Here is a 19,847-nt window from a genome sequence, read left to right as displayed (position 1 = left end):
ATGATGTTGAAGGCAGAGGGCCTTGTGGGTTGAGTTATACTGAAGTCCTAAACCCGGTACCTATGAATGTGACCTTATTTGGAAATAGGGTCTTTACAGATGTAATCATATTAAGACAACTGTGAGAGAATAAGTATCTATTGTTTTAAAACACTCAGTTTGTGGTAATCTGTTATGCTGGCCTAAGAAACTCACACAGAGAAGAACATAAAAAGCCAAGAGATCTGTCCTCTTTCCCTCCCTCTGCCTTCTCCAATCCTTGTGAACTGATTTTTGTGCCCAAAAGCACTAACCCGGGGACTTGACAGCCCAGTGCCTGACAGCCACCCCACCCCACCCCACCCCACCCCTAGCACACACACGTCTGTGCACACACACACACGCTCAGAGGCTGGAGACGTACCTCACTGGGCTCCACAACGGCCACATTCTCTGCACCCACTCTCCTCTTCATACGGGAGGCCATGGTGATCCCACCGCTGCCCCCTCCCAGCACGAGCACCTCATAGTGGTTCTTGGCTGCAAGGCCAGCCCCCGTGTGCAGCTGAAGCAGGCCAGCCTGCTGAGCACCCAGCCTGAGAAAGCAGGTGAAGAGCCGGGCTTGGGAGCCTGACACCACGGCGACCAGCGGGGTCATCTTTACACTGGATCCAGCTAGAAAGGAACAGACGAGGCTATGAGTGAGGAAGGAACCACTATGTGAACAAAGCACTTTTTTCCAGAGGAAGCAGGCTGGCACCTGGCCCCACAATCTCTCCTCAAGACCTCCTCCCCAGCTGGCTGTGGTCCCAAAGTCTCCTGGCAGCACAGATTGGTAACGAACCACGGGCTAAGCTTCCATTTCTCCCCTTCCTCCTTCTTTTAGGGCACCTAGGACTTTGTCTGAACCCGGTAAGCCGCACCTTTTAGGTTCTAATAGTTTGTCTGTACTCATCCTTGTCCATCCAAAAGTTCTAGGGCATCCTGTGGTTGCCTCCAGCTGTCACCCATTCTCCCCTTGAGCACACACCTCAACTCTCTCTGTCTTTTCAGTCCACCAAAGACGTAGGAGTCCATAGACTGACACCTGTACAAGTTCTCGGCGTGGGGCCCCTTAAACCTTGCTGAAACAGCAATAGTCCAGCAGGAAACCCACCCTCTGCAGCTCAGAGTTCACACCAAGGAAGTCAGGGCCCTGGCCCCACTCAGAGCCTCTTGGCTCTGCTTGCCTGGGGACACGCCATTTCATCACATCATGGGCGACAGACATACAGGCAAAGGCCCTTCACACTGTTGGCAATTTCAACCAGATAATAAAAAAGCCATAAAAAGAGTCCTGCCTGGTATCATAAAGTTATATTTTATGTAAAGAATCTACACATGCTGCTGACCAGTCTTTTATTATATACAACCAGTAAACAATTTCCCCTTAATAGTTTCTCAAGGAGACACACTTAACCTTTAGAAAAAGGCGTATCTGCTCTGAATATGAAGGCAGTGAGGAAATGAAGGCTCCTCAGACACGGGCCTTGGCTTCCTCCCACCCACAGAACTGGCCTGATGTCTTGGATACCACCTACTTGAACAACTGGAAGGGCCCAGAACCAAAGTGTCTTCCTCCCTGGGCATTACCATGCCCCAAATTCCAACATCAGGTTCACTCCTTTGGGTTCAACAAACTGTCCCAGGAACCCTTTATTCAAATGCAAGGACACAGCTGTGGTTAACACTTCTAGCTGCTCGGATCACTAGCTTCTTAATGGGATCGATTTAGTTACATCATTTCCCCTCAAAACTGGAGAAGAAGAAGGCCGCATGAGGGGATTAGAGAATGCTGAGAGGGGAAGGGGGCTCTGACAGGGAGAAATGAGAGGAAGTGAGAAGGAGGAGCCGGAGAGCTGACTAATTATTGGAATGCACTTGATGCCCGTGCTCTGGCACCCTGACAGCTTCCTCAGTGTTTCAGGTCTGAGAAGTGAGCCAGCGATTTGGGGGCCCACAGAAAGTGAGGCAGGTTCATACATTGTTGCTGCAAGCTTCAAATCTGTAAGACCCTTTTAGAAACCACATTTATCATCCTTTGCCCCTGTATTTCCATTTCTGGGACTCTGGTGTAAGGAAATAACCTCTAATACTGAAGAAGATAAACCTTTACACAGATGTATCTCACATATTCATTCATAATGCAGGGTCAACCCTCGGTGAACTGGTTTGTAGACTGGATCCAGGTCACAGAAAAAGCTCCACACTGGCTGGGGAAAGCTCAGGTCCCAGACTATTTCAACCAAGGTTAATTTATGATTATTTCAATTTAATATGGGGTGCGGGGGGAAGGGCAGGGACAGCAGTCTGAATGTCAAAACTTTGAGGAAAGGTTAAGTAAAGTATGTTTACACAAGATGATTATAGAAACATATTATAGAAGACTATATAGGTCCTTCCAAATTATATCTACAAAGAGCATACAAAGTGCTCATGTTGTGATCAGCATGCAAATTGGAATACAATATGAGTAATTGAGCTCAACCATGTAAGAGAAAATGCTCTAAAAAAGACAGCAAAATGTTAACCCCGGGTGAGTGGTTTTCCCTAGGTTTAGAATACTGGATGATTTTGATTCTTCTGCTTTTCTGTATTGTATAAAATTTCTACCATACACATATATTAATGTTGCAATGATAATTTTTTCCTTTCTTTATTAAATGTATTGGAGTGACACTGGTTAATAAGATTATATAGATTTCAAGTGTATAATTCTATGGTACATGGTCCATATATTGCATTGTGTGCCCCCCACTCAAAGTCAAACCATCTCCCATCACCACATATGTGGCCCTCTTCACCCTTCACTAACCCCTACCCCCAGCCCTCTGGTGACAACCGTGCTGTTGCCTGTGTCTATGAGTGTCACTTTTACATCCCACATGTGAGTGAAATGATCTCAACAACAAAAAGACAATGATAATGTGACAAGGTTATATCTTTTTAAAGATGTATTTTCCATACTTCTCAGAAAAGAGGAAAACCATTTTTCATGGTACTGATACCTGAATATTATCAATGTGCTAATATAACTGTAATTTATATCTTCTTAGTTTTCTTTGATGAACTGTATTGTTTTAAATTTTTTCTCAAGTTTTCTTTGATGAACTGTATTATTTTAAATTTTTTAAATCACTCAGTTTGATTTTTATTTTTTTATGGTTGAGGAGGGGAGGAAATCACCAGTTAGGATGTTGCTGTTTGGCAGGAAAGGAAAAAGATATTTTATGGTGAATAGAAAGTCGTCACATCTGCTTTTCTAAAATATCCATAGAACGCCAGAGTCACGGCAAAACTCCTGACTTCCCAGAAAAGGGCAACCATTTTTTCACGGTCCTAACACTATATATTAAAGCAGTGATCTAGAAGGAGGCCTGGCTAAGTTTCTAATTTCCACCCACTCCACCTGAGATTACTCAACCTCAATTTCCCTTGCAGCCTAACATCCATGGCTCGTCTCTTGAAAGGGGAAACATTTACGTAAATATTTCCCACCTTCAGCCAAGCAAGTAACTTCCATTTCAGCAGTTACCCACACTCATCTCTGGAATTGGTATTTATAAACACCAACTCCTCCTGAACCAGTTTTATCCTCATTAATAACAGCTGTCAAGCAGAATGCCTGGCCTTTGCAGTCAAATTTCATTTGCAAAGTACAAACAGTTTCAAAAACACACCAAAAAAATGTGTGAGGGAAAATGTTCCAAGTTTCAAAACTCCTGAAAATCTCAGTAACACTCTCATTCTAATGATATAAAGCCACTTAACTTCCAGATCAGAAAAACCAGAGTACTCCTCTAATGTTGTCTGCAGAAAAGGTGGGGTGCGGTACTGTGCCAAAGACTACAAACAACCCAGGGCAGTAATGTATAAGTGGAATTACTTAATATCCCACTTTGGAACTGTGAATATGTATATATGTATATACATGTATACGTGTGTGTGTGTGTGTGTGTGTGTGTGTGTGTGTGTGAATGGCTCCAGGCCCTGCAGTCTAACTGGAGAAGTGTAATCCCCGCTCATTGGAAGAGGAGACAACCTGTTGGTCACCTCCTACTGACATCACTGGCCAACGGCTCCAGGCCCTGGTCTAAACAAAAATCAGAGTATCAGAGTGGACACTGGCTTTGCTCTTTAGTCACTGAAATATTAAGATCTGGACATATTTCAAGTAATAGCAGGATAACAGAAATACAAGTAAAAGCATCAAAATTATAATGACTTCCCTCCAAGTGCATAGCTCTATACTTCTACAATTCACAGAGCCCACATTAGAGGTATGAACACCATTTTATAAGTGGGGAAACTGAGGCTGGAAGAAGAAACATGATCTTCCGAAGGTTACACAATGAGTGAGCAGTCTGAATGCCCTTTGGAGCAACAATGCAGGCATCAGCAGGAGCTAGCAATTCAGAAGCAAAGAAGCTCCCAGTCTGGTCCTTCTCCAAGCTCCCTCTGGCCTCTTTGCTGGGCAGGCAGGACTGAAGTGCTACACCAAGTGGCCCCACCCGCCATCTCCCAGAGGAGCAGGCCTCCAGGCAGAGGCAGATCCAGGTTTAATGGGCATTGAAGCCTATATGACATAGGGAATCAAAATTATAAATATGAAATTAGATATAATACTTAATTTTGAATGGGAAATCATAATAAATGTCTGAATCCTTGGAGAGTCGGGATTCTTTATTCTGAGATCTCTTTTAGGCAATTTACCAGAAATACACACAAGCATAAAAATGCTTCCTGGTTACAGCCTGGCTAACCCTTCCCTCCTGGATCACTTCAGAACTCCCTGTCCCCGCCAGGGCCTGTGCAAGAGGGAGGCCCTGAAGGAAGCTCGATTTGCTTCTGAGTAAATCCACCTCTAGTGTCTACAACTCTCCGCTAGGGCACTCTGGCCGCCCCTCTGGGACAAGCTGAACTAGCGGTACCCTCCTTCTACTAGTCCCAAGTTTTGCCAGTCCCCAACCCCTGCCCAAGAAAACATGGCTACTTCGGACAGTCTGAAGCTAGGTTCTGAGTACTACTGTGAAACTGGCTCATCACAGCCCTACAGCAGCTTCCTATGTGCCAGGCCCCATGCTAGGTGCTTGAAGTCAGAGTATCATCCGCATTTTACAACTGAACAAAAAAAGCTTCAGGAAACTAGTTACATTCTCAAGGCCACACAGCCAATAAAGGACAAAACCAGGATTCAGCTGGAAGGGTTGGAAGAGAGGGAGTGAGGGAACCAAAGCAAACATCATCACTTTCCCTGCTACAGGGAGGACACTCCCAGGAACTGACTCACACTATTATAGAGGCTGACAAGTCCCAAGCCAGCAGCCAACAAGGTAGAGACCCAAGGAGAGCCAACGGTGTAGTTTCAGTCCAAAGGTCAGCAGGCTCAAGTCCCAGGAAGACATTGCAGTTCCAGTGAGAAGACAGGAGAAAACCCAGTCAGGCAGAAAGGATTAGTGGGAGGGTCAGCCTTTTTGTTCCATTCAGACCTCCAGCTGATTGGAAGAAGCTCCCCACAGTGGGCGGCAGGCTGGGGTGGGCAGGATGGCCCAATCTGGGTCATGCAGGCTGCCAACTCCTCCAGCAACACCCTCACAGACACACCCAGAATACTGAGTGACCAAATGACTGGACACAAAGAATGAACCACCATACCCTCTGACATCAACTATAAAAGGACAGGCCCAAATCTGGGAAAAGCTCAGGAAAGAAACTGTTTCTGTGACCAATCCATACCACTTTGGGTGACAAGAAAATGCCAAACATTGTGCCATAAATGCTATGGTTCCTGAATGTGATCTCATTTGAGTCTGAAGTACATGCAAGTAAAGTAAGCCATCATGTTTGTGGCACTGGGTTAGACAATAGTTTTTTAGTTTTTTAATTTTCTATATTTTATGACTGACATTCTGACATTTGTTAGTCCTAACAAAACTGCCCCTCTCATGCAAATCAAAACTACAATGAGATACCACCTCACACCTGTTACAACGGCTGTTACCAACAGGACAAGTAATAACAAGTCTTGGAGAGGTCGTAGAGAAAGAGGAACCCTCCTTCACTGCTGGTGTGAATGTTACCTGGCACAGCCACTACGGAAAACAGTATGGTGTTCCTCAAAAAATTAAGAACAGAGTTACTGTGTGCTCATAAAATGAATACATTTGCAGCAACCCCTCTTCTGGATAGCTACCTGAAAAAATTGAAAGCATTTATTCACGAAGATATATGCATCCCTATGCTCACTGCAGGATTGTTCACCGTGGTCAAGACATGGAACCAACCCGAGCGTCCTTCGATAGAGGACCAGATAAAGAAGACGTGCTGCATATATGCTATGGGATACCACTCAGCCTTAAGAAAAGATGAAACACTGCCATTTGGGACAACATGGATGCATCTTGAGAATATCAATCTAAGCAAACTAAGTCAGAAAAAGTCAAAAACCATATGATTTCACTCATATGTGGATATAAAACTAAAAGGAACAAATGAACAAGCAAAAACGAAGGAAAATCATAGACACAGACGTGGGTACCAGAGGGATGCGGGGTTAGAAAGGGTAAAGAAGGTCAAATGTATGGTGATGGAAGGAGATTTGACCTCGGTTGATGAACACACAATGCAGTGTACAGATGATGTATTATAGAGTTGCACACTTGAAACATATAATTTTACTAACCAATGTCACCCCAATAAATTTAAAAATGAATTTTTTTAAGTTAGAAAAAAATGCCCCTCCCAGGACTAGTAGCTCCTAAAGACAGTAAGCCACTTGTCCAGGAGCACATCTCTGAAAACCAACCCAGAGCCCATATGAGACCCACCTGGTCCCCCTGGCCGTTCCACTCCAGAAGGGGCACTCCTCTGCCTTCATCAACTCAGGGCCAGACACCAGACCGTGAGGGCAGCCCCTACACCCCAGAGCACATGAAAGTCCTTCAGGCTGGCCCATCCCACACCTGGTCAGCCTGTTCCCCCTGCCTCACAAAAAACGCATGTAGGTTTTTGTCCATGCTTTCCCCTCAAATTTCCTGCCTCCTGACCAACCTGAGTGTTTCCCCATGCGGCTCTACGTGGTGTGCCATGCCTCCTGTGCCTAGGTAACTGTAAGGAAAACGTCTTCCTTCATGGAGGTCATCTCCCTGTGTGTTGGCCTCACCACACCTAATTAAAACAAAGCCCAGGTACATTTTAATAACCTACCTTAACACACATTGACTGACTGTCCGGATGGAAGATTTTACATGCTTAACACAGTTCTGCCCTGCTCTTCTCCTTACATACCCAGTGATCTGTGAGGTGGCATTTTAAAAGCAACTTAATTACGTATTATTGTAGAATGTTAAAATTATGTGGGTAAGTGGGCTAAATTCTAGTAGCTAAATAACATAGCTACTGTATGATTTTTTAATGAAATAACTACTCTGAAAGAACACAGCACCTGGTCTGCCTTTGCCCCACTCTATCACCTCCTGTCCTGAAACTTCAGGTAGCTTCCCCTCTGAGGAAAGTTTTCACGTCTTTACCCTTTACCTTTGATAAAGGGCAAGTGTCACCAGCCCGAAGCACTCAGAAAGGTGTTTAAGAAGATAATCTTCTACAGGATATAAATATACATGCAAATTCAGGTTTATACCTACACTATACTTGTCTCAATCTAGAGTAGCTAAATTTGCAGAACCAAGAATCAAGAAACATAATCTAAGCTATATTTTTATTTACAGAGTTATTCCCTACATGAATTAAATTACATTTAGGTATGCTAAATGTATACATATATCATTACAGAAAGAACAGAGTTACATGAAACCTGCATGGTTGCAATTCTGCTGTATCTAAGAATGTTTCCACAAGCATTCATTGAGTATGTACTGCATACAAGGACCCATGCTGATGGACAGAAATTTACCTAGCCCAGTCCTGGTGCCATGCCCAGCCTATTAGCTTTAGGCTCTAAGGGAAGAATAGCAGAGCTTCTCAGCTATGGATAATGTAGGTCAAGAAGAAGGTGAGCCACCTTGGCTGGTGTGGCTCTGTGGATTGAGCACTGGCCTGCCAACTTAAAGGATGCTGGTTCAATTCCTAGTCAGGGCACATGCCTGGGTTGTGGGCCAGCTCCCCAGCTGGAGACATGAAAGAGGCAACCAATCGATGTTTCTCTTGCACATCAATGTTTCCCTCCCTCTCTTTCTCCCTTCCTTCCCTTCTCTCTAAAAATCAATAAAAATAAATTTAGGAAAAAGAATAAGGTGAGTCAAATTTCAAGAAAAAGGTTTTTTTTAATGTTAGAAGTTCTAATTTAAATATTAGAATGTTAAAATTCAAAATGGATTAAAGATTTAAATATTAGGCCTGAAACCATAGAAACCACAGAAGAAAACACAGGCAGCAAACTCTCAGGCGTTATTTGTAGCAATATTTTATCAAATATATCTACCCAGGCAAGGGAAACAAGAGAAAAAAAACAAACAAACAAATGGGACTACATCAAACTAAAAAGCTTTTGCACAGCAAAGGAAAACATCAACAAAATAAAAAGACAACCCACAGAAAGGGAGAACATATTCGCCAATATATCTGATAAGGGGTTAATATCCAAAATCTGTAAAGGACTTAAAAAACTCAACACCAAAAAATCAAATAGCCCAATTAAAAAATGGGCAAAGGACCTGAATAGACACTTCTCCAAAGAGGACATGCAGATGACCCATAAACATAGGAGAAGATCCTCAACATCACTAATCATCAGAGAAATGCAAATAAAACCACAGTGAGATATCATCTCACACCTGTCAGAGTGGCTATCATCAATAAATCAATAAACAAGTGCTGGCGAGGATGTGGAGAAAGAGGAACACTTTTGCACTGTCAGTGCAAATGCAGACTGGTGCAGTCACTGTGGAAAGCAGTATGGAGATACCTCAAAAGATTAAAAATGGATCTGCCTTTTGACCCAGAGATCCCACTTCTGGGAATATATCTGAAGAAACCCAAAACTCTAATTCAGAAGAACATAAGTACACCTATCCCTATGTTCATTGCAGCATCATTTACAATAGCCAAGATACAGAAGCAGTCCAAGTGGATAAAACAACTATGGGACATTTACACAAGGGAATTCTACTCAGCCATAAAAAAAAGAAGAAAACTTTACCCTTTGTGACAGTATGGGTGGACCTAGAGGATATTATGCTAGTAAAACAAGCCAGTGAGAGAAAGACAAATACCATATGATTTCACTCATATGTGAATCTAATGAAGAAACTGAACTAAGTAACACAGAGACAGACTCACAGATAGAGGGAAGGATGGCAGCTAAGGAGCGGGGGTAGGGATCAAGCAGAAAGAAGAAAGGACTCACAATAAGTGTGATGATTGCTGGGGTGGGAGGGGATATAAGGGGACTAAACAGTAATGGAAACGACACAATTAAAAAGATGATATTGCAGAAAATGCTTTAAAAATTTAGCTCAGTAATACTGGAATGTTAGGCATTGTCAGAGGTGTGCATATCTCTTTCTAGCCTGAGTGAAGATGTGTCCTAGTGCTCTGTGTTTTCCTCCACACCCAATACAGTTTTTGAAATAAATTAAGTTTTACTTCCATTCATATGTACACATCTGACATGTAAAGGTACTGAATAAATCCATCAATCCATTAGTTCATTCCATGGTCTGAAAGTCTGTGTCTCCCTGAAACTCATATATTGCAATCCTGACCCCCAAAAGTGATGGTGTTAGTAGGTGGGACTGTTGGGGGTGATTAGGTCATGAGGCTGGAGACCTTGTGAGTGGATGAGTACCATGTAAAGAGAGTCCAGAGAGACCCTGAGCCCCTCCTACTATGTGAGGACACAGGGGAAAGGCATCAACTATCAGCTGGGAAGAAGGCTCTCACCAACCATACTGACACCTTGATCTTGGACTTCCCAGCCCCCAGAACTGTGAGAAGTAAAAGTCTGTTTTTATAAGCCACCAAGTCTGTGGTATTTGTTACAGCAGCCGAAACGAACTAAAACTCTTACTGAGATGCTTCACTGGGTCATTTGCTGTGCTAGGTACTGGGGGAAAAAACAAATAGTGAACGTGTCACATAAGTCCTTGTGCCGACAGAGCTTCTAATCTAGTGGAATGGAATACACGTTCATCCCTCTTCCCGCTTCTGTTGTGCCCTCTTAAATGCCCTTTCTTGTTTCCTATCTTAGCCACAGCCCACAGCCCAGCTTCTCTAGGTCCACCAGCCCAGGTTGATTCTGTAAGTGTTGTTACTTATCTTGCCCTTCTTGCAACTTTTTTGTTCTCACTCAGTTACTTGTTGGCATTCTGATGCATTTATTTTCCCACAGAGATTGAAACCTCTCGGTGTTTTTGGACACTGGTGCCCCACAGACACATGTGAAGTATCTGGGTCCTTCTAGTCACCCCCCTGGAGTGGTCTAGACGGAAAACCTCTGCCGTCTGCCAAGAGTGTAGCACTGATGTCTCTGGCCACCTCCTCAGGAACAACTGTAAGAAATGGGCTCCCATTATTTTCCAACACCTATAGCATCTCTGGATGAGTGGAAGGGGAGTTCGGTTTGGCTTCCAAAAACCTGCGTTGATATTCCAGTTTAGATTTAACTAGGAGAAGCAAAGTGCAGTATAATCAATATGAGCTGAATGCCTTAGGTGTTTTGGCAAGAGAAGGAATAATCAATGAAAGCTTCACGGAACGGATAGAATCTGAGCAGGAGGTAAAAGACTAGCAGGTTTGACAGCAGAAATGCGATGGGAAGGTACACCAAGAGGAGGAAATAGCATTAAATAAATGAACCAAGAGACAGTGACTGCCCTCCAGATCTCTCTGCAGCCCTCTCTGCCCTCTCTGAGCCCTGAGCACTGACCTGTAGGGCAGGTACCAACTGGCTTGCCTTGTCCTCTGGCTTCCACCTGGGTTCAACCAGATTAGGGGCTGGAAAAAGAGCAAGATTGGGATATTTATTCCTCAGACCCCTCCCTGTGAGCCTTTAGAAATCACTCCCTCTACTTGCTTCTTCAGGCCCCAGAGCAATACAATGGCTTCACCACTCTTGGTTCCCCTCACCCTTGCCCACACCTTTGTAAATATGTATTTTGTTAAGCCTTTCTTAATAACATGTTTGAATGTGTTTCCCAGAATTCTTTGCTGATAACCATACTGTGGGAAGGGCTAGTGTATGTTTGGGCAACGCAAGTCCAACCCGATTTGACTGACGTTGTGAGGAGCAAACAAGAAAGGAACATCACAGGCTGGTTATAAAGGGTAATGCTGTGGACCTGCAGCTTTCTAGTGAAGTATCAAAGTTTTGAGAAGTGATGGAACAGAGTGGCAGCTTTGAGAAAATGAACCTCATGTGAGGGAGCAAATTAAATTGGAAGAGAGACAAAACCAGCTCTGGAAGTCAGGAGACTTGTGCAGTGGTCTAGGTGTGAGTGACGAGGACCTGATTAGGTGCTGGCACTAGGAACACAAATAAAGATCCAGGCGAGACAGAGGTAGGAAAAGGGGAATAACTGCATGAGAGGTAGGAAGGGCCCGCGGGAGGAAAGAAAGTCCAAGCTGACATCCAGGCGGCTGGAGAGAGGGGCATTACATGGGCAGAAACAGCACAGTGAAGGCAAGGGCCTGTCCAGGTTAGGGTGGGCAGGTTTGAGGCTTGGGGAGTAGAATCACCTAGAATGAGCATCGCATAACTGTGGTCAAGGAGGAAGGCAGCCTAAGGCAGACGTCCACTGGGAAGAGAGACAAACTAGATTGGAAAGGTACAAGTAAAGTAAAGTAAATGTAAGTAAATGTAAGTAAAGTTTGGGTTTGGGATCTTAATCCTAGACAATCATAACCCCAGCTAGGGGCCAGTCACAAAGTAGCCACCTGCAGGCCAAATGCAGACCAGAGCTGTTTTGTTCGGCTCACAGTTCTCTTAAATTTTAAATTAGTGCCAACATTAAAAATTTTGCATATCTTGCCAAAAAATTTCCAGGTTTTCAGCCTCTCTGACAACAATGGGCCCACACTGTCACATGTCAACACCCGGCTGAGCAGTCATTGCCCATCCGCGTCCTGCATGAGGACCCCGTTCACACCAGCCCCTCGTGGCCTATGTCACTTCTTTATGTCACCTGCTGGGCCCTGGCACCCATTTTGAGCTTGTGGTCCCCAATAATGGCAGTGAGAGTCCTTAACAAAAGGTCTTAACAAAATAGATGTCTTCAAAGACCTCTTGGGGAAAGTTGAGAGGACGAATCGGAGCAATTCAGCTGAGCTCAGCCTTTCTGAGTGTGTCCTACGTGCTGCGCATTGTGCTAGGCACTGCAGAGATGGTGATGAATACAAAGAGTCTGTCTGTCCTGTAACAGGAAAGACCAGGAATGTGAAGTCCTGTCAGCAGCTGTTGCAGAAATTCTATCACTAGTAAGGGCTTAGATTAGACCATGAGAACATAAAGAAAGGTGTAAATGCAAAAGGTGTAAAATGCTGAAGGAATTTCTATGAAAATTAGCCATAGAGGACAAAGACAGAAGAATGTGAACTATGACTGTGTTCCGGAGAAGATAAGAGAGGGTGTAAGCAACAGCAGTAGTGGATTGCTCAAAGTGCAGTAAAAGGTCCAAAGCGGGGTGAGAGGAGGAAATGAAAATCTAATGAGCGGCCTACAAAGGGATTACCCAGGCTGCACCCTTCCTCTTGGCACACCTCCTCTTAAGTAATGGCAGCACCGTCCCCGCCTGTGTGTTCTGGAGCTGGACTGCTTTTTGTTAACAAATAAAGAATATGAAGCAATCTCCATTTAGTCCCACAGGGCCAACTGGAAACTCTACCTTTGAAGCTGTTTAAATATTATTAAATATTGGCCCTGGCTGCGTAACCCAGTTGGTTAGAGTATCATCCTGACACATCAAGGCTGTGGGTTCGATTCCCCAGTCAGGGCACATATAAGAAACAAACAATGAATGCCTAAATAAGTGGAACAACAAATTCATGTTTCCTTCTCTCTCTCTCTCGCTTGCTCTCTCTCTCCCTATCTCTCTCTAAAATCAATAAAATACAAAAGTAAATATTATTAAACAGTTGTTTAAATATTAAGCTGTGAAGTAAGGCTTTGGTAGAGGACAAGGAGCAAATCGTCCAGGAAACAAACAATCATATCCAGTTCCCTAATGATTCAGCATTTAGCCACACTGGGCTTCTTTAGTTCCCTATGGGCAAATGGTAGAAATTTTCCTCAAAGAGCCTCTGATTAAGAGTTACTAGTGAAGATCTGGCAACGAACAGTGGCTCCCTTTGCTGCTGAGAAATTTTCTGCAAGTGTCCCTGTCCTCCACTCATTTTACAGCCAGAAAGCCTTCTAACAGGGAGGCACTGACAATTTCACTAACTCACACACTTCTAAGCAGAAAATAGAAATTATACTTACAGAAGGAAAATGCTTACATTGTGGCTTCAGAGCAGAAAAGAAGTCAATTGGATTATTTCAACTGAAAGTTAAAGGTTTTGACTGAATTATATGCCTTGTTTTTCTGCTTGCTTTAGCCAGGGGGAGCTTGAACATTCGTTTTCTAGTGCATAGGGCATCACAATGTAATTCCCCTTCATGTTCTTCCTTCACAGTCGGCCTCTAGCTAAGTACATTGAAGGTTTCTTTTCAAGAGAGGCCAGATGTGGAATGAATTTACTCCCCCAAGTCACCCAGCAGGGACCAGCATGGGCCTTGTCTCCTGAATCTGTTCAACGGTCACAGTAAAATCACTCGTCAGCCTCAGGAGTGCTGGGATTCCCACTCAGAGTCTCACATACAAGGAGACTCAAGGGGTGGGGTTTCATTTTAAACAGGCACTGGCCAATTAGTCAGGCTTATTATTTCCTGAAAATCAGCATGTCAGGTCTTAATGCAATGAGAAAAGACTCTTTAATTACCAGTTATACATCTGTTGTTTGAAAACTAATTGAAGAGATGCCAAACTGAATCCTTTACTGGTTAGTTTAGGAAAGATGAGGGGTAGGCTAGGTAACAGGTGTACCAGGTTTCCCAAGCTCATGTCTTCCCTCTGTCTAACCAAGTGGCACAGTTCCCCATCCCGGGGAGGTTTTGTCTTGAGGGTGCAGCGGGAGCCGGGAGACCCGGATTCATACCCCAGGCAGTGCCAGGCCGTCCTTTACTGGCCTGTCCTTTACTGTTCTGGCCATGCTTTCTTCTTCAATGGATAAAGGATTGCACTGGATGGCTTCAAAGGTCCCTTCCTTTTCTAAAACTGTGATCCTCTAAATGAGCAGAAAAGGGAAGTACAGGTTCACAAGCAGGTACTCAAATAGGAATACTTGTTCTACTCACATCTCAGATTGATCGGAGCTGTGAATCACTGCAGCAAAGAATGACAAGGGTTTATAACCAGACCTGCCCCAATGTCTCTTCCTCTTCTTATAAAGACACCAGTCGTATTGGATTAGGACCCCACCCTTAGGGTCTCATTTAACATTAATTACCATTTTAGGTCCTGTCTCTGAACACAGTCTAAGGTGCTGGGGGTTAGGGATTCAACGTATGAATTTTGAGGGGATACAATTTAGTCCGTAACACCACTATGTGCGCTTTCCAAAGTTATCGGTATAGATAACCCCAGTGTGCTCTTAAGCTCCTGTTCTTTACAAGTTCGCTCCCCATCTTCCTGCCCCAATGTAGCACTTTTACAGTGTAAATCACAGGGATGGCTAGCAGGACCTACTTTCCTTTTGCCTATTACCACCCATATTTGTTAGATTACACAGACTTTTAAGGCTGGGAATTCAAAAGCAACTAGCTTATTTCAGGTCTAGTCTCTGTAGCTTGGACCACCTCTCCTATTTACCAAATCTTCAGGGTCAAAAAGGAGTTATGCAGGAGGTGGTAGGGCAGGGAAAGGTGAAAAGAAGGAGGAGAGAGAAATGTACATCTCTGCCCAGAAATGTTTCATCATGGGTTCCCTATAATGATGGGTACATCATCACTCCTTTCCCTATAAGACATTTCCTGTTGTTACAACATCTTGTATTAACAAGCTGAGACAGATGGGAGGTGGAGGAGAAACTGTTGTGCAAAGGAATCCTCCTTTTCGTTTTCTCCAGCAGGACACCAGCCACAGGTTCTTACTCAGACCCATGAGCCCTGACTGACGATTCATGCACTCCAACTCCAAATGTGTTTACATATTTGTTCAGCCGGTGTAAAAGGAAAGGGGAATAAAAAGCCCATCCTGTCAAGGACATACAAGAAATGAATGCATAAATAAGTGAAACAATAAATCTCTTTCCCTCACCTTCTTCTCTCTCCAAAAATGAGTTTTAAAAAGTTTCTTTTAAGCCCAAATTTTAAACAGTTACTTCTCAAACCACCAACTCTCTCCTTGATGAATTTTGGTTTTTTAGATATAGCCACAAGCAACCCTCTCCAATCCATTTATTCATTCTAAAAGTATCTACTGAGTGCATTCCACATACCAGGATCGGAGGTACAGTGATGGCCATGAGCTTGCAGTACAGTGAGGGAGACAGACAAGCTCTAATAAATAGCACTTATTTCACCCCTCTGTACCAGGTGCAGTGCCAGGCACCTTACATACACTGTAAAGCATGATTTTCTCCACTGTACAATGAAGTGAAGGCACAAAGAAATTCAAAAGCCAAAAGAGGCACATTGCCCATCAATGGAAGTGTCGAGATCAGAACCCACAGCCCCTAACTTTCGGTGCCCTTTCCACTATCAGGGAATCTTAACCTGAGGCCATGAACCTGAGTGGGGAACAACTTCTATATCTTTACTTTTCACTCTCTAACTAAAATTTAATACTTTCTTCAATTACATATAGACCAAAAAATTTTAAAAAAAAGCCACCCACAGCAATTTAGCAGTACCTATGACTGTCACCAACAGAAATCACAGGTGTTTTCTTACATTACAGGTGTTGCCTATATCTTGAAATATTGTTTATGCTCATTACTACTTCAAAACTATGGTAGCTATTAGATCCACTGCTAGATATTGTTTAATGAATTACTTGTAAAAGCATATATTACTACATAATAAATTCTTTTCATATTTAAGTGCTTTGGAATTGTTTTCCTTTGCAATATTGTGCCTTTTATTTTATACTTTTAAAAGCACTGTACTGAGAAAGGGTTCTTAAGTCTTCCCATAACTACTAAAGGGGTACGTGACGCAAAAATGGGGCAGAACCCTACATTATAGCGATGGGAGGCCACACAAACCCAGAGGCTCTGCTCTGTGTCTTTCAGCAAGAAGCTAGGTTGGGGTTTTGGTAAAGGGAAACATAAACAGGAAAGAAAAGAAGCTGCGGAAGACCCTTTCTTTCTCCCCTTTACGCCTACTCAGTTCAGCACGGGCCGCAGGCGCAGCTGGCTCAGGGAGTGCCCACCAGTCCCACGCGCTCCGTGGGTGGATAAATGCGCCCGCGCCGTGGCAGGCGGGCTAACGCCAACCTCTGACGACCTGGAGGCTTGAGCGCCCACCCCGCTCCGGACGGTGCTGAGTGACACAGTCAACAAGTGGAAGGCGCCAGAAATTCCCACACCAAGACGGGATTCTGCGGTTTTTATCTGCCCCTAAAGTTCAACCCCTCGGTGCCCCCAAGGCCGGACACTCCTAGAGGGAAGCAGGAGTCCCAAGACCCAGGTTGCAGACGAGGAAGCCAAGAGCTGCGGGTACTGGGTGGGGAGGGAAAGTGCGAAGCGGGATGGAACGCGCTGCGCGAGTCCGCGGAGTCCCAGCCGCGAGAGCAGACCTGGGTCCACAGCCAGGCCCAGGGGTGCTTTCTGTCCCCAGCGGGACCCCCGCCCCGGACCGAGGGCCAGGGATCGGCTGCGGGAAGCCTCTTACCAGCGGCGACCGGAGCCTCCGACCACAGCGTTGGTGCAGCAAAAGCTGCGGCTCCCCACCGGGCCTCTGGGCCTCGGCTGGGGCCCCGCCCGCCCCGGGGCGGAGGCTGGAGGCGGGGAGAACGAGGTGCCCCCCGGGAGAGGTCCGGAAAGGTCCCACCGCTGCCCCACCCGGCGCCGCAGCCTGGGCACCAATGCCAAGTGCAGACTACACCCGGGCTTTGTGAGGACACAGAGGGCAGAGCACAGGCGCGGGTCCAGCCAGCTTGGAGTGCTGCCCGCGGGGCTGACGCCCTGCTCCCAGCACACCCTGGAGAGCGGTCCGGCGCCCCACGGCACCACAGCTGTGGGCTAGAAGACCACCCACCGCTTTCCCCGCTTTCCGCTTAGCCCGCCAAGTAGTAACCCCTTTGCGTAACTGGGAGGGGCGAAGTGGAGGCGGGCCGTGGACAGAGGCCCTGTGGGTCTGTGTCTGTCTTCAAGTGCGTCCTGTACTTCTCACCTGGCTCCCACGGCTGCTCGGGGAAACTGCAGTACCCTCCCGTACTCATTTCATAGATTAGACGACCGAGCCTCTGCAGAGCCCCCACAACTTGCCTTGGTGCGCGCAGGGGTAAGGCCGAGGTCAGTTGGCTCGCAGCCACTGCCCTCCACATCGCAATTCGTCAGACTTTCATGACTGGACTGTTTCAACTAGCTGCTCTTTCCAGGTGGGTGCAAAGTGTAAGTAAGTGGTTCTCCGCAATATCGGACCTTACAGCTCCTTTCAATATTATTCTAATATAATAATAAAGGGTGCCCCAAAAGTCTTACTGAAGCTTGGGATGTGTTACAAGGTTTTCCCCCAAAAAAGACCTTGAAAGTATAATTATTTATGTCCTTTACATTTATTTTGTTTTGTGCCTTTTGAATAATTATTTTTTTAAGGTTTTTGGTACAAATTGTTTTCTATCTTCAATCAGAGGGACTCACACTGTATCTATGATAAAATCACTATGAACACTATAATTCCAAATGCAGATGGTAGACTTTTATTGGCAACTCAGTTCGACCTGCATCATTGCTTCTGTTACATGATTTTCTGAAGGGGAACAACTCTGGTAAAGAAGCTCTGATCAGAAAAAGGAACCCACACCACTGCAGGTGGGAATGTAAACAGTGCAGCTGCTATGGAAAACCAGTATGGAGGTTCCTCAAAAAATTAAGAATAGAGTTACCATATGACCCAGCAACCCCTCTTTTGGATATCTACCCAAAAGATTTGGAAATATTTATTTACAAATAAAGACACATGCACCCCTATGTTCATTGCAACGTTATTTACAGTGGCCAAGACAAGGAAACAACCGAGTGCCCTTCAATAAACAACTGCATAAAGATGTGTATACGTATACAGTGAAATACTACTCAGCCATAAGAAAAGATGAAATACTGCCATTTGGGACAACATGGATGGGTCCATAGAATATCATGCTAGATGAAATTATGTCAGAAAAAGTCAAGAACCCTATCATTTCACTCCTATGTGGGATATAAAAGTGAAAGCACAAATGAACCAAAAAGAAAGAAAAGCTTGTAGACATAGACAACAGTATGGTAGTCACCGGAGGGCACAGGGGTGAGGGGGTGGTAAGGGGAGGGGTGGTCAAACATGTGTGGACGGAAGGAGACTTGACTTGCAGTGGTGAACACATGACGTAGTACACAAATGTTCTGTAACAGAATTGCACACTTCAAACCTATGTCACTCCAATAAATTTAATTTAAAAATTACAAAATAGCAAAACTATATGAAAGCTCTGAATAAATATAACCTTCTCTTAGTTTTTCCAATAAATGAATTCCTAGAAATTTCACCCTATGCAAAATTGCATATCTAATTATCTCAACTAGAACCCAATTTATTTTATTAATTTTTTTTTCATACTTGAATGTTGTGGCAAGAGGTGGGGACACCAGGAATCATGCAGGACTCGTGATGGTTGTTGTGTGGCACTGTCTGCCCGGACAGGATCCCTGACTCCCACCCTCTAAATGCCAATAGATTCTGTTCCAATCACCCTGACAAATGAAAACGCCCCACCCCACATCCTGGCCCCACAACCTCCCCATCCCAGTTAAGAAGCCCTGGTTTACATGGGAAGACTGCAGGCAGGAAAGACTCACAGGAGACATGCCACTTGCTGGATGGTTTGAGGTTAGTGAGTGTGGAATCAGAGTCAGGTAAGAAATGAGTCCTGGGCAGATCTCACATGCTGGGGGCTTCTGTGTGTATTCATTCTATTACCTCACCCCTCCTTCTCCGAAAAGCAGGGACTGCTGCATCAGATGGCCAGGAGGGGGCCACGAGTTGATTCACTCACTCACGCAATATTCTTTCACTTGATGGATATTCCCTGAGTCCTTGCCTGCTATGTGTCAAGCAAGCCCTGTACCTGCTGCCTACTCATATACTGCTGACAAAATCAGACTCAGTCCCTACCCATGTGGGGCTGGCAAGTGGCAAATGTGTGCTTGGGGAATGGAAACTAGGAGAAGCATCATTAAGGACAGAGTGGGGAGAGGATGTGATAGGAGGAGCTGGCACTAAGGAACAAACCCCAATTCAACAACATCCTAGAGAATGAAAAGCAAGCCAGCAGGGCTTTGGGAAGACACACAGGCTGGTGAGCGGGAAGGACTGGCAACAGGAATTGGGCTGGAATAGAAAATGAAACAAAAGAAAGGGACCCTCTGAAAACAGGAGGGCAGGCCCGGGAGGAGGAACAAGTAAAGAGGTTGTCCCTGCAGGTATGCAACTTTAAATAGTACTCACTGTTTTGCCAAATCAGCAAACCCCATCCTCATCCCTCTTCTGTAGCAAATTCTTGGATGAGTAAGTAGGTAAAGAAGCAGCTGTCACCCCCTGGCCCCAGCAAACCCTCCCTAGCTCACAGAACAGC

The 19,847-nt window shown here is 44.9% G+C and overlaps 1 protein-coding gene across 2 annotated transcripts in view; it reads right to left on the bottom strand.

Annotated features, from left to right (window-relative positions):
• The window catches only part of SQOR (sulfide quinone oxidoreductase), a 43,068-nt gene extending 25,969 nt beyond the window's left edge, over positions 1–17,099 (bottom strand). The window contains exons 1-3 of one of the 2 annotated variants that reach the window (XM_045823780.1): positions 16,907–17,099; positions 10,904–10,971; positions 404–654 (exon numbers count right to left, since the gene is read on the bottom strand). In XM_045823780.1, the coding sequence (XP_045679736.1) occupies positions 404–637 (234 nt within the window). In that variant the 5' untranslated portion in view covers positions 638–654; positions 10,904–10,971; positions 16,907–17,099. The remainder of the gene's footprint in view (positions 1–403; positions 655–10,903; positions 10,972–16,906) is intronic. The other variant, XM_045823779.1, reaches the window with a different exon arrangement.
• Positions 17,100–19,847: the final 2,748 nt, after the last annotated feature.

The sequence above is a fragment of the Phyllostomus hastatus genome, unplaced genomic scaffold, assembly GCF_019186645.2.
Source record: "Phyllostomus hastatus isolate PE091 unplaced genomic scaffold, TTU_PhHast_1.1 phas_scaffold_501, whole genome shotgun sequence".
NCBI classification, from domain to species: Eukaryota; Metazoa; Chordata; class Mammalia; order Chiroptera; family Phyllostomidae; genus Phyllostomus; species Phyllostomus hastatus.
Note: the sequence above shows the minus strand (reverse complement) of the source record. Positions and strands in the feature narration are given on the sequence as shown.